Source organism: Mugil cephalus, chromosome 5, assembly GCF_022458985.1.
Source record: "Mugil cephalus isolate CIBA_MC_2020 chromosome 5, CIBA_Mcephalus_1.1, whole genome shotgun sequence".
NCBI classification, from domain to species: Eukaryota; Metazoa; Chordata; class Actinopteri; order Mugiliformes; family Mugilidae; genus Mugil; species Mugil cephalus.
The window spans coordinates 6,338,008-6,353,569 of NC_061774.1; the positions used below are offsets into that span (position 1 = coordinate 6,338,008).

General features: G+C 40.1%; 1 protein-coding gene across 1 annotated transcript; it reads left to right on the plus strand.

Moving 5' to 3' along the window:
* The first annotated feature begins 243 nt into the window (after positions 1–243).
* smyd5 (SMYD family member 5) lies at positions 244–9,922 on the plus strand. The gene is given in 14 exon segments (XM_047585447.1): positions 244–405; positions 1,517–1,625; positions 1,863–2,002; positions 4,947–5,068; positions 5,157–5,226; positions 5,688–5,792; positions 6,022–6,084; positions 7,694–7,764; positions 7,867–7,886; positions 7,889–7,972; positions 8,200–8,256; positions 8,362–8,456; positions 8,932–9,002; positions 9,502–9,922. Coding segments are annotated over 14 exon segments (1,251 nt in total). The 5' UTR covers positions 244–312; the 3' UTR covers positions 9,653–9,922.
* Positions 9,923–15,562: the final 5,640 nt, after the last annotated feature.

The window sequence follows — 15,562 nt, forward strand, 5'->3', positions numbered from 1 at the left end:
AATTTATGTTATTATTTTATTGTAAGACAGTCTTCGAGGGGGGATTTATGTCAATTGCAGTTTTGTTTAAACTATTTAATCAGTTTATTCATATTAAAATAATTATTTCTAGTGTATTTTTATTTATTAGCTTTTCCCCCATCGCTTATAACATTGCTTATGTTTCATACGCCTGCCCTCGTGATTTGTATCTGAGCTGCGCCACCTTCAGAAAATACTGCTGTTCATCTGTCCACCGCCAGAGGCCGCTGCCGCCTCTGCCACAGATAAAACGTCAGTGTCGGGGTTGAAAGGGGAAAGGTCGTCAGAAACATGGCTGCTCCCGTGGATGACATGTTTTCCTTATGCGTGGACCCCGGCAAAGTTTCCAGTTGCGTGGAAGTCAGATTTATTGATAATATCAAGGTGAGACCAGAGTTCCGGTTTGTTTCTAAACTGAACTAAACGTACTTTGATAAATCAGTGGCTGAATGGAGTGTGAATCCCAGGCAGCTGACTGCTGCATGAGACTGAGGCAGACCGGCTGGTTGTTCAGCCTTTCCTAAAAGTTTCTTATTGGGACATTAGTTTAACAATGCATGGTCATAGTCATCGCTAAGAATCAAAATAATAATCAAGATACGCCGTCTGCCCATTATTATTATTATTATTATTATTATTTTTAAACAGGCAAATATTCAACACCTACTACATATAGGTGGTTATGAAAAAACTGGGCATCTTACTCCATTATCAGCTGACACCAGCTCTGACCGCATTTGCTTTAGTTATTATAGAGAAACAACATTCATTAAATGATAAAATGCCATCGTTATAAATGTACATAATAAATGGAGGCTCAGATCTCCCCACCCTCCTGCTGAGGAGCTGGCCTATAGGCTATGTGCCTTACGTCATCTGCATCTTTTTGTGCTTGTTTTGTCTTTGAAGTGATTTGTACCTTTTTGCAGGTGTTTTGGATCATTATAGATATTTTTGCTGTTGTTAAGTGTAACGTTACCCCTCTTATTTAGGTTACTTGGTGTCTCACTGTAGTGGTTTAGTGTCTCACAGATCCTTTAACATAGGTAATGCTGTTGTAAGCATTTATAATAATATAATATAACGTGTGTCTGCATAGTTCTCTTCCTGAGCATCTAAAATGTTAGTCAACAACTGTGATTGAAAGACAAATCACTGCAGCACTCAAAAGAGAAGGCGTCTGGGTAGATGTTTTGTTGGAGGCAGGAGGAGGGTGGATCGTCTGTGTAAACGTGGAAATGTCGACATGTAACACACTTGTACGACGGCTTTTAAAGATGAGAGCAAAACCTGTGTTTCAGAAACAGCGTAAAAAGAAGTGCCACAAAAATGCTTTGTAATAAAGAAGTAAGATGTTTTTGAGCATTAAAACATCTAAGCTAATAGAACAACCAAATCTATTAGCTACTTACAGTAAAAATGATCTGGTCAAGTAATTTAGGCAGTCGTGGGTTTAAAAGACAGTGTGAGTGATGGTTTGTTGTTCATGTTTCAGGGCAAGGGTCTGTTCGCCAAAAAGAGCATCAAGAAGGGAGAGGCCCTTTTCATTGAGCGGCCTCTCGTCTCCGCCCAGTTCCTGTGGAATGCTTTGTATAAATATAAAGGTGAGATGGCAGCTAAGCGCTACATGTTTTCTGTATTTAAATGTGACCACACATTTTAGTGAATGAAGTTAAAATCTTGATCAGGTGCACATGTTTTATTTAAACTGTACAGAATGGCATGTACAAGACTTGGAAATTGTCTTTTAAGGATTGGATCGAGACAGAGGGTTTTATTTGGAATGAAACTTCTTCATCTTTAAGGCCTGGAGTGATGCTCTTCTGTCATCTCTCTAACAGCCTGTGAGTACTGCCTACGTGCTCTGGAGACTGCAGAGGAGAATGCAAGGAGGCTCAGCGGCATCCCCGGACTCAGCCTTCCTCATCCTGAGCTCTGTCGTGTTCGACCGGAGCTGCACCAAGCCTGCCCTCAGTGTCAGGTAAGTCTAATCAGGAAATGAATATAACTTACGTTTATTCTTAAACTTAAAACAGTCCTCATACCAGTTTAAGATGAGATAACTATTGATTTTGTGCTAACAGTGGTCAAGGAGGAGCTCCGACCAAATTAGTGGTGGTCAACATGACTAGCCGATCAATTTATAGATGTTAGTACAGATACTGTGGCTCAATCAGTGTGTCTGTGGATTATTTAGTTTTTATTAGACAACTGTTTACATTTTAGTGGTTTCTCACTCAGTTCACCTATCTATATATTTTATGAGCAAATAGATTTGCATTAGAACTGCATTAAAATTAATCACACATCTTTTCATGGTATTTCTTTAAGAATAATCTCATGAAGCTCATTTCTCTCTTACTGTTAACCTGCACAGTCTGCTCAACCTATTAAGAAAAGGTTTCTATTATTATTTAATATTATTCATTAACATTAAAAATTGTTCCATGATTGTTTCATACTTTAAATTTTTGGGGTATCTATGGGAATAAATTAAATAATTAACATATATTCATCAAATATAACCATGAACCGTTGTTTTAGTTTACGTAGTTTAGTTAGTTTAGATTCTGAATTAGCTCATTATATCTACATGGGAAATGGCTCCTCTTCTGTTGCGCTCACCATGTTGTGCCTTAATGTTTCTGGAGTAGCCCAGAAGAGATTAAGCAAACAGTCACTCTGTAGAGGGTCATTTGTGGTTGTATGTTTAAGTGGCGGCCACAGAAGGTCCTTCTTCACGCTTGGAATTGGAGGGGTACTTAGTTGGTTGCAATGTGCAACCTCACCACTAGATGTCATTAAATCCCACAACCCTCTCCCTTCTGTCAGTGGCCGACTTCTCATAATATCCCTTCTCACCATTGAAATTGTACTGATTCAGAGACGGCAACTTAACAATTTACACAGAAGCTAAATTATATCATTTGGTAAAGTGTTGACATGCCACAAAACATTAATTATAATAGAATGCAATATTTTTGGCATGCACAAAGTGGTTCTGCCCAACTTTATTGACAAGAATTTGTTTATTCTGGAGAAAAGGAACCACATTTATAATGGCTTGCAGTATTCATGTGAAACCACTGGTGGAAAAAAGTTTTTTGACACCCTTAGAATTTTACACAATTCTATTTTACACAATGTAAGATTTGTGGAAAAATCTTTTTTGTGTTACAAAAGGTGTGGTTGTATTAGACAGACACAAACAAATATAAATTATATTTATTTTGTTTATTGTTTACAAGAAAAACTAACAAAACTAAATTCTTGTCAGTTTCAATATGTCAGTTCTCAACATTGTTAGTATCAAAGTCAACAAATAACAGAGAATGTGTTTAAAACAGGATTAAAAATAAATAAACCATCACATCATCAAGTTAATATTTACTAGTCCTGCCATTAGCAGCAGCAGAGACCTAATCCTGGCTGGCATGTTCCCCATGAGCCTTTCACACTGTTAAGGGGTAATCTTGTCCCATTCTTCTTGAATTATTACTTTTCATTCTTCTAGATTCTTTGGTTTGCGCTTTGAAACAGACCTTTTGATAATCCACCACAGATTTTCAATGGGGCTCATGTCTGGGGATTGAGCTGGTCACTCTAAGACCTGGATACTGTGCTGCTGCAGCCAAGTTCTACTGACCCTGGATGTGTGGCAGGGGCCATTATCTTGTTGAAGCATCCAGTGAGATGACCAACACCAGCAGCACTCATGCATCCCCAAACCATGACAGTAGGTACTGTCCATGTTGGAGATAATGCTTCACCTGGCATTATGTACCCTCACCCTTAGCAGGAGGAAGATAAACCTGGAAACTGAACTCATCTGACCACAGAGTCCAGTTCTTGTGTGCTTGGGCCCAGTGACGCCAGGTTAACCTCTGTCTCTCATTGAGCAGGGGCTTCTTGACAGCCTTGTAGGACCTTAAGCCATGATCTAAAAGTCGACCACATACACTAGTTTGGTTTGACCACAGCTGTTGGAGCTCCTGTGATGTCTTTTGGTGGTTTTCCTCGCACATGCGGATCAGGATGTGGTCATTTCTTGCTGAAGAAATGCTTGGATGCCCAGATCTTGGTTTGGTCTGTATTTCTGCAGAGTGGATCCAACTGCTGAAGGACTGCATCTCCACTCTTCCTGGCTGAGAATCTGTATCTTCAGACATGTTTCCTGCATTAGGTTCCTTGTTTTAGTTATTTTTGTCTCTGAAGAACTTTCAAATGTCCTGGCTTTATGTAGACACAAAGCCCAGCAACAGAAACATGTGTCTTTTAATAAAACGCTTGACCTTTATTAGTGGATAACTGGAACCAAAATGACCCAATGCTCAAAATTTCCTATGTATTTTTGTGGAACCAAACTATTTTAAGTTTTTAATGGCTTTTTAAGGATTTGTCTGTGACTGTATGAAACGAAATTGCCCTTGAAGAGTGGATTCTTATTCACTTAAGAATGATTCCTAATGCAATATTTCTCAAATGTCTGGGGTGTCAGAAAACTTTTTTCCACCACTGTATATAATTTATCCCACCCATAGAGAATCAAGCATTTAAATGCTTATTAGACACTAATTTGTTCCTATTTTGTTGGTGAGATGGATTGATAATTGCTTTCGAGTGGGCCTTTTCTCAGTGGGTTATTAGTTTTTCTCAGAATCCTGGTGCCCATGAAAAAATGTGAAGCAGTGATTTGAAAGTGTCCTACACAAATGTTCACATAATAATACCCATTGCATAACCACTTGTTCGCTGCTTTATTCAGCTAAGAAGGTTGTAGGAAGGATAAGTCATTCAGGTAGTTTCCTGATTACAGTGTTGCTAGGTGATGCAGGCCTGTAGTTTCTAATCCGTGCTTCTTGGCGTTGATTGACAGAGACTTTTTCGTTTTTTTGTAATTTGTGTGGGCTCATCTCTCTCTGCAGGTGATGTACTGCAGCAGCGAGTGTCGACAGGCGGCAGCAGATCAGTACCACCGGGCTCTGTGTCTGGGTCCCTCACAGGAAGATCCAGACCATCCCATCAACAAGCTCAAAGATGCATGGAGGTGCGATAGCATTTTTCATAAACCCTCAAACCCTCTATAGAGCGCAGAGTCTTATTTCACTGAATTAAACCTTTTTGTTTTGTTCCAGGAGCGTGCATTATCCCCCAGAAACCTCCAGCATCATGCTTATGGCCAGGATGGTAGCTATGGTCAAACAAGTGAGTGTCTAAATTTACTGGGTGGAAAATATTCTGCCGTGTGCACTAATCCTGCAGGTATCTAGGCAAATAAACTCGACAAACACATGGCTGTAAAAGGTATGCTGTGCTGCATGTAATTAGATTTTTACGCTGCACAGTTTGGGTTATTAAATCTAATTAACTTTGACACAGATGCTGTAAATAAGAAAACCGAAATCATTTTCGAAAGGCGACGAGCCATTTCTACAAACTTTCCCTGAGTGATAGAAATCTAATCATATATATATATATATATGTATATATATATATATATATATATATAAGATACCACCTGTAATGGTTTGATGCTTTCTTTTAAATAACAGTTATTATCCCTCGCTATAAACACTGAAACATTAAGTGTTTGTAACAAGGACATGCTGCACTCCAGTAGTGAAACGTGATGCAATAAGTAACGTAATGCTACTCATGTTCTGCAGGCCAAAGATAAAGCACACTGGCAGAAGCTGTTTTCTCACTTCTGCAGCCGGACAGCTAACGAGGAAGAGGAGATTGCCCATAAGCTCCTGGGGGAACAGTTCAGAGTAAGCCACGTTCATGTTCTTTTACGCTGCACATACAAAGCGGTTCAAGTGCAAACTGTAGAACGTCTGCCATTTCAAAGACAATGTCACGCCCTTATGGTAATCCATTCTTCACAGCTTAATGAGCAAAGCAAGCTCCCCCCTGAGACCGTGGCCACCTATGTTTGTGATGTACATTTTCTGTTACGTAAGAGGTCAAATTTATTTACACATCACATGATTTTCGCAGGAGCAGTTGGCCTTGTTGCACAGCCTTTTCAGGGCAGCACTTTACGATGATCATCTCAGTCGGGTAAGTGCATCTTGTGTCCGGTTCTGCTTATTTGCATTCGTTCGCTTTTTTTTTTTTCCAACGCTGCCAGAAATATCCCAGGATGAGGTTGGTGCTCAGGACAGCTCATTACAGTTTCTCAGAGGTGCACTTTTAGCAGACGGATCTGCTTTTATTACATCTAAATGTTGGTCTACCTATTAAACCACTTTGCGATTAAATGTCGGTATGCCTGAAATGTTAGCCGTGTCCTGGAGATTGTACTTTTCTGAGTGCGTGATAATTGGAAAAACATTTCACGTGTCTTTAAGCCCGACCTATGCTCCTGCATCGGATCTGTGCCGTAGCCTGAAATGCATTTTCACGTCCACGTCTCTCATTGGCCCCACTCGCCCAAAAAAATCTCCCTCCTTCTGCCTCTTCTCTTTTGTGCTTTGCAGAGATTTCAGTAAAAGTCGGGAGTTCAGTATTCAAAGTGTTGCTACTCCAACCATTCAGGTCCACTCGTCATCATGTAACATTTTAGGGCCATAATTACGAAACGATATCAACGCATCAGCACACAACTATACGACGGTGTAGGCCACCCACACAGGATACGACATGTCTCTGACTCTGTATAGATTAGTGGTAGGTTTATTATTAAGTTTTAGGCTATAATATGAAAGGTCACTTGCATTTACATGTTCGATTTAATTATATTTATAAAGAAAGAAAAATGCCCCCGACAAGTTTCTAGAACATTGTTATTTTTCTCTGAAAGCTAAAAGCAGAAAGTTAATTGGGAACAATTTTAGCATCAAAAGTTCAGTATTTTTTCCCCCTGTTTTTATGTCTCTTATGTTTTTAACATCTCTTGTTCACCTTTTATAATCAGACAGTTGTCAGAAATGCTTGTTGGTTTCCCAAAACTAAGAGTAATGAATAGGGCCTGACCGATATGGATTTTTGGGGGCCGATGCTGATTCTAATAGTAAGAAATAAAACATTCTGATAACCGATATATCAAGGGATTAAATTTTTACATTTTTGGCTTAAATATAGATCAAACACATGTTACAAAGATATTTTATTATCAGAACTTGTGAAGAACAAGCAGCATATGAACATTTTGAACAAAAAAAAAATCAAAAAGATGATAAATATTTAATGAATTATTATCTGTGGGTGGTAGGCAGGTGGTAAACTGCATCATAAAAGTCTCTGGTAAAAACGTGGTTTGTAACTTGGCCTCTTTGATGTCCTCTGAATGTGTGTTCACTTTCTTTCCTCTGTGAAGTTATAACCAGAAGTCCTTTATCTTCCTCGACGCCAAAAGTTAAAAAACACTGTCTGTGCTCTGCTGAAAATAAATATCGCTTTTGCACAGCAGTGACACTAACGTTTGGCTGATTACCTGTTGTTCACTAATGGCTGTAATCGGCTGATTAAATCAAACCACCAGGTCCTAGTAATGAACTTCAGGAAATTGTTTTATCCCATCAACAATTCAAATATTCTTATTAAATTAAAATATTTAAGATGCCAGTGCTGGTTGTACTGTTGAAAAGTCTCTCATGTTTCAAGTGGAGCTATATCTTAAACGTAAAATCTTCCTGCATGGATCAATAAAGGTGTGATTGTCTTGCAGTGGTTTGTTCCCGAGGGTTTCCGCTCTCTGTTCTCTCTGGTGGGAACCAATGGACAAGGCATTGGCACAAGGTACACATCCGCTTCTGTCATCCTTCAACTTTCCAAAAGCTTAATTCAGGCCTGTTTGTCTCAAATGCTTTTTCTCTGTTTGTGCTCTGTTCTTGGTTTCAGCTCCTTGAGTCAGTGGGTCCACGCTGTGATGCACTTGAGCTCCCTGCCCACCAGAGGGCGCATTTGGACTCTTTTATTGACCAGCTGTACAAGGACATAGAAAAAGGTCACAGTTTTATCTCAGCCTCGCAGTATATGTTTGAGTAAATAATTTCTGTCCCCGTTGAGTAGATTTGCAACGGCCATATTGTTTGAGCGTACTATTGTCTGTGTTGGAGTTTTGACCAATGACAGTACTGTAGTTGTTATGTAACCTGTGTGAAGATCCCAACGGAGGACAGCCAACATTGTGTGTAATTTATTTCTGTTTTTTTTTTTTTTATCTCTCTGCAGAAACTGGAGACTTTCTAAACTGTGAGGGCTCTGGACTTTTTCTACTTCAAAGCTCATGTAAGTGCAGAGGACGTCTGTGTTATGAGCAGTGTCACCTCTGTTCAAAGATGCTGTCACGCTGGTCAAAAGGCCATCTGATGATCTCTTCTTTTGCCCCTGCAGGTAACCACAGCTGCATACCCAACGCCGAGGCGTCCTTCCCCGACAACAATTTTCTGCTTCACCTCACTGCCCTTGGCGACATCAGCCCAGGAGAGGTCAGCTGACACGCTTTGCTTTGGAGTGATAAATTTTGGCCTGGGATAGACGGCCCAGAACACCTCTCTCTAGCTTTGTGTGCTCCCCTGTCAGACGGTATTAGAAGGCAGAGACATTCGGGATTGGAGTGGGTTTGTCAAGCTGTCAGAAAGATTGAGAAGCCTTGCATCTGCACGGCACAGTAATGTCACAGCAGCCGTGCTTCTTTCACGGCAGAGCTCTCCTCTGAACGCCGGCGAACACAGAAACGCTTTATACAACATTTCTCCAGTAGAGAGATGGAAGGACGGAGCAACTTCCTGCACAACAGAACAAATACATTTGGGAAAAATATATCTGCCATAAAAAAATACTCTGTAGTTTGTTTGTGAGCCTAAACTGTAACTATTCAGGCTTCTTGGCTCAATAACTTCACGTTATTGATGTCGAGGTTCTTCAGGCAGTTCAAGTGTGTGTGTTTTCTTCAATTTTCAGGAGATCTGCATCAGTTATTTGGACTGCTGTCAGCGGGACCGAAGCCGACACAGCAGACACAAAATTCTGAGGTAAACTTCTGTAATCCCTTGGATAATTCACTTGAACAGGGATCACAGCGTTATGAATTCCATCTGGATCAATAAAAGGCCTTCCAGGCAATAATGGGCGGTCTTGAGGCAGAGACGGTACGGGGTCTGATGGCTACTCCTGTGCTCACACTCCTCATTGATTAGCGTGATGTCAATCCATCTTTGAATTATCCGTGCAGCACCAGTGGTGGTGGTGGTGGTGGTTTCGTGTTTCAAGTGTGTGAGATTCCAAGGGTTTTAGTGCATCCGCAATCTCAGCTCCAGGTGCAGTTTCACTCCAGGTTGGTGGTGTGAACTCTTGTAGTTCCCCGTATCACACCCGCTGATTCAACATATTAATTACAGTGTAACAGTCATTTCCTGTTGTGCACAGTGGCCCATGTAAAGCAGCAGACTTTCTTGACAGCAGACTGCCACTAATTAATTCAGCTCTTGTTAGAGGTGCAACAATGTGACGGGTGGAACATTTTCTTCCCAGGGAGAACTACCTGTTTGTCTGCTCGTGTCCAAAGTGTGCCTCCCAGATGGATGAGCTGGATGTGACATCGGAGGAAGAAGAGGAGGAAGAAGGCGAGGCAGAAGGTGAAACGGAGGGGGATGAGATGGAGGATGAGATGACAGATGTCTGATGAAAGACTCGCCCATACTCTCAGCCGTGCCCACCGCCACGCTTAGCGACCGCGAAGCCCAGAAGAGTAAAGACCAGCACCGACCATGATCTGCATTTCACCAGGACAGTCTAAACCGTGGCAAAGCCTCCTATTAGAAACGTGTTTGTTTTAGAGATCAGCCAGCGGAAAGCATGCATGAGGTACATGTGTTTGTCAGCGTTAGGACAGTGATATGTTATGGCTCTATTTCAACACACCAGTGGTTTTGAAATAAAACAAAGACTACGATTCAAGTGCAAAGTTTCCTGGGAGTTGAGGATAGGAGGACTTTTTTTAAAACTTTGTTGGCTGTTAAATGTCACCCTTTAAAGCTGCGTTAACTCTTTTATGTTCAGCTTCTTTTATTCGGCGCAACAACTAAATCTATGGCGAACGGTTATCATTAATGGGGTTGGCACTTTGTAAATGAGCCGAGAAATCAATCTCCTAATATCTGTGTTGCTACTCAACTATTTCTGGCAGTTTCCATGTCATGTTAACTAATTAACACCGATCAGCCGCAAGATTACAAGATGACAGGAGAAGTGAATAATGTTGATATTGATCTTGTGAAAATTCAGTGTTCTGCTGGAAAACTCATGGACCTGGCATTCACATTGATGTTGCTTAGACATGTAGCACCCACCCAGACCAGACGCCCCCACCTCATAGCAATGACCCTCCTTGATGGTAGCAGCCATCCCCAGCAGGATGCAGCCTGACACAGACAAAAACAGTTTAGAAACAACTCAAAAAAACATGAAAACCAGCACAAGGTGTTGACCTGGCCTCCAGACTGATCAAGTATCTGTGAGATGATCCACAGAGGCCCCTGCCCTCAACCCATAGGACTCAAAGACCCCCACTAACAACATCCTGTTACCAGACACCACAGGACACCCTCAGAAGACCCATGTCCACTCTCTGATGAGTCACAACTGTTTTGGAGGCACGAGAAAGACCTACACAATATTAGGAAGGTGGTCATAATGTTATGTTCAATCAGTGTATTTCAGAAATATCTGTCTCTGATACAATAAAATGGAAATAGTTAGCTGTTGGCTAAACTGCAGCGCTACAAATAGTATTTTGTTTTATTAGTAACAGCTGCTGGAAATTATACCTTTGTCACAAAACATCAAGTAAAGTGAAATCCTTTAAAAATAACAATAATTAAGGTAAAGTACAGCTCACTGCTACTAGGAACTGTGATGTAAGATATGAAATAATATTAGCAGCTCTTAAGCCAAAGTCACACATAGTTATGTCTTTTGAAATCTGATGTGCAGGAGTAGGCAGTGACTGCACTGTGTTTGACCTCCAGGTTCAGTGAATGCAACACATACTAACAGTTATCATTTCTAGTTCCCCGTTACTCTTATCGAAGAGAATTACACAAAGGTCTATTGGTTTCTCCTCAGATGTTTCTGCTCTAAGTAAAGAAGCCCCTTACATGACTATGCATACTGTGAGGAAGAGGCATTTTATTTATATTCCATTATAATTACAGCCTTGTCACATGGGAGGCGCCCAGCCGGTGAAATACAGGTTGGTTTTCGTGCCATGATCTATGTGGTTAAATTAAACCTTTCTTAATGTATTATGGGAGACCTTGAGTGGAAAATTGCTTTGTCAGTAACTGTTTGTCCCTTGTTGAGAACTGTATTTCAAACCGCGGTTCCACATGAGTGAAATTGCTGCTGCCGCCGGCTCGCATGAATCAATATTACAACAATGACTGTAATCACAAATCCCAATATTTTCACTTACTCGGCAAAGATTGGATATATTGAATGACTAATAACAATTTTCTCAGCTGGCATCCGTCGCAGTGGCACAAAAGAACATGGGTTTGAAAGTTGCATGCGAAATCTAAATCATATAAGAGCAGCAAACAGCAGACCCGCAGTTGTCATTTTTACTACTCTGGCATAAACCATTGGAATTGGATGTCTGTCGAGTCATTTATCTGGTTTACCAACCTCTCGCTTTTGCTACAGCAGATTGTACTGGTAAAATATTTTTTTAGTCCTTGCATCCGAACTACAAATCCTTGGTCAAATTGTATTTCTCAAGGGAGGATGGGTCAGTATTTTAATTTTCTATACATCATACCTTTAATGATATATCACATCATTATTCATCCCCAGCAACAAACCTCATTGAACCACTAACACTAGGGTTGCACAGTGATTGTAAATGAAAGAACGTAAGTGAATTAGTGAGCAGATTAATTAAAGTATCCTATTGCCACTCAGTCACTGTTAACACAGACATTAAGTGTCTAAATGCTTCATAAAGATAAGTCTAAATCAACGAGAAACTTTATCACCAATGCCATCACTAGTCTTCAGCGGTATCCAGCTTTTGTCTCACATAACTCCAGTCCCCAGTCTCTGCTTTACTTGCATCAAATGCTAATTCATCCATGATTCACAGAAGATAAATGAAAAGAGAGAGAATATATAACATCTATGAAATGATGCACACCTGGGACCCAGCATAGCGGTTGGTCAGACCTCTGGACAGATCCTCCAGTTGGAGCTCCCCCCACCGTCAGCTGTCATCCTGTGAAGCTGAGCCAGAATAGCTGCAGGAGCTCTGTAACTCTGGAACGTGCGCTTGGGTAAGGCAGTCCGCGTATAGCATAGGCCTGACTGTTTCATGTAGGGGAAAGCAGAGAGGTCAAAGAGTCCACTGTGACAGAAGTGGGCCAGATAGAGGCTTGTTTGAGGAGAAGAAAAGGGATGTGGGGGGGGCCTCATGATGGGCAGTTATTACTATAGTAGAGTCTTTTATTCAGACAAACCAAGTACGAAGCCCTTCAAATATATTAGAGACTACAATGATCTAAAAGTGGGATATTGCCACCGCTGCTGTATTATGCAGATGGGAGAGGGAGAGTGCATGTCATTTAAAGAGATAAAAGATGGCACATTTTGTTCAATGTTAAGTGCAGTAAATATGAAGTATTACCTTTCACTTGTGAGGTTGGGTTACACCTTGCTGTATCAAAGGTTTTCAACCCCTCAGCCTGAAATCTAAGATCTACGCAACTTTGAATAAAACAGGAGTCGGGGTTTTAAGACGTGGAATCATGATAACATCAGGAAACAAAGATTAAGATACACAGCTGCAGTTTTCATTCAGCAGAGATTCAGTTATCATTTGTTTTGATAAATTGCTGAACCAATAACACAGAGCCCAAGGTGATCATCATAATTTTCATTTTTATAAAGTTTTTATCTCAGTGTTTGAATCAACATCCAATTTCCTTTAGATATTAATCCATTTCCAAATGTCCAATTTTTAAATTTTTTTATTTTTATTTTTTTACAAAATCTATCCTGAATAATATGTTAAAAAAGTTGTCATGATAGCTAAACCCTGCTCTCTTGGGAATGATTTATCTATCAAGGTTAAAGGTGAACTCTTTTGTTTATGAGGACTAGTGTGAAAGTTGTTTAAATGTTTCACATTACGTGCCAGACGAATGCAAACTATGAAAAGAAACCAGTTTTTTAGTCTCAAGAAAAGCGACTCTGCTTGAAACAGCCCCCCATATGGAAACAATCTCCAGACTACGTTAGTCCTGTCCAGATTGGTTACCTCAACGGATACCACCTCTGCCTTGCAGAGCCATTCCAGACGTAAACTGACGAATGACTGCTGCATGTAGAATCAGCCGACCTGAAGTGAAGTTATTGCACTTTAGCTCACCCTGCATTAAAATAAACACGAGCGAAACACACTTTAAAAACACAAACATGGCTGCTGAGTGACCTGCTGGTTTTGATTAATGTTTGATATTTCTGCCGGTTCATTTCTGCTGAAATCATTTCCTTGGTTAAAATCAAAATGAAACAAATTGTCTGCCGTACCTCTGCCATGTAGTCTTCTGAGGTAGTTTGAAACATTGTGGGCAAGCCAGCAATCTGGCATTCATCCTCAGGGGGAGACGTTTAAGGCCTCAATGTCACCATATAAATCTTGCCGGGCGGCCTGAGCCTGTGGAATGGAACACAAAAGAATTGAGTTATGAATCATCCAAATGGAGGCTTTAGCATCACAATTGTTATAGTTGAGATATACAGTAGAACAAACACACTATCTGTGACTATTGGACAGAAGAATCAAGAGATAATTGTATATTTTGTTACCTGAGAGTCTTTAGGTTTGTTTGATGTGGATGTTTGTTGCTTCATTTTCAAACTGACAGTACAGAAGCAAACAGTAAAAGGTGCAAGGATTAAGGATCGAATAATGAGTTTATTAGTTGATGAACATAACTTGGCATTTTGTTTTTATTTATTTAGCATATTTTATGACATGCTAGCAGCTGTAGTGATAAAAATGTGGACCACTCTGTCAACCATTTTAGTCCAGATTATAAGTGCTAGTAGTTTTAGTATTAATATTTGCTATAAATATTCATGATCTTCAGAGAATAACATTCTGATTTTAGAAAATGTACCTATTAACACCAGCAGGTGCGGTTTGTTCACGTTTAACCCCATCACATATGTCTACATCTATGTGATGGATGGGCGCAATGTGGACGATATTCAGGGCTCTCAAGTCTCACACACACACATTTCAACAAGTTCACACGCTCTCACGGCAAACATGACATTGCTCATGCCAAAAAAAATGAGGAAACTCGCCGTACATAGACTTTAAAAGAGATTAGCAATCTAAGAAGCGATGAGGCGAAGGCTGGCTACTTTGCTTCAGTCAGCGGCCAATCAGAAAATATCAGTGGCCAATCAGAAAATAGTATTTGTCGTTGCCAGGTGAAATAGGAGGGCCCTAACCACGCCTTCCACAAATGCGCTAAAATGAAAATGTGCACTCGTCAAAGAAGACCTGGAAGTGGAAGTCTGTGATCTGGTAATCACTTAATTTATTATTATTATTATTATTATTATTATTATTATTATTATTATTATTATTACAGTCTAGGACCCAAGTCTCATTCCAAGCTAAATTCAAAACTTGAGAGATGGCAATATTCATGAATAAATCTGACATCTGGGGGAAAAAAATGTTCCAATCTGTCCAACAAATATTCACGACACCTACAGAATGAAGTGAAAAACTTTTACAATCCTTTCCTAAATGTCTGTCATCACACCAAATGTATGACCTTCCCAGCTAAAGTTAGCATGCTAACATGGTTAATACTATTAATTACTACATGGTTAATACTAAAAGCATGTTAAATGCTGTACCTGTTACCACCATCATTGTAGCTAGCCACTGATTTTAGCATGTATATTTCACAGAGCTGATAATATGGCCATAGAAAACATAATAATGTGCAAAAGTTGATGGACAGGAGAGAAATTCCATTCAAAACCAATTCGTAACTCCCTGATTTTGAGGCCTGTAATATTAAAATAAGAACATTGTGCTATATGTGAAAGAGGTCAGCTGTGATCAACTGTAATGCCTAGATGAATTCTTTCTCTAAGGTCAAGCCAGGCATTCCCACTGAGACCAAACATGGTCTGACTCATGTAGTGCAAATGAGGCATTTGAAACACTCTGGCCATTGAGCTTTATCTTTTGCTATCTCATTTTCACATCTCTTGCTGGACATTCAACACATCCTTGCTGGATGAGGCTAATGCTTTCTTTTGGCTGTGGCATTTCAAAGTCTGGGATGCGAAAGAACCAACAGTATCCAATTATGTGCAGCTTATTCTCACTAGTCACAATTACAAGCATGCTAGCAAGATAGCTTGGCTAGATAAGACACTTTTCAATATCAAGGGCCTCTCTTACATCCTGTGGGCAGCTGGTTGATGGACTGCTCATCATATGAAAGGTCACATCCGTGAAGCAATTACAACAGAAATCTTTTTTGTATAAAACAAGGCAAGAATG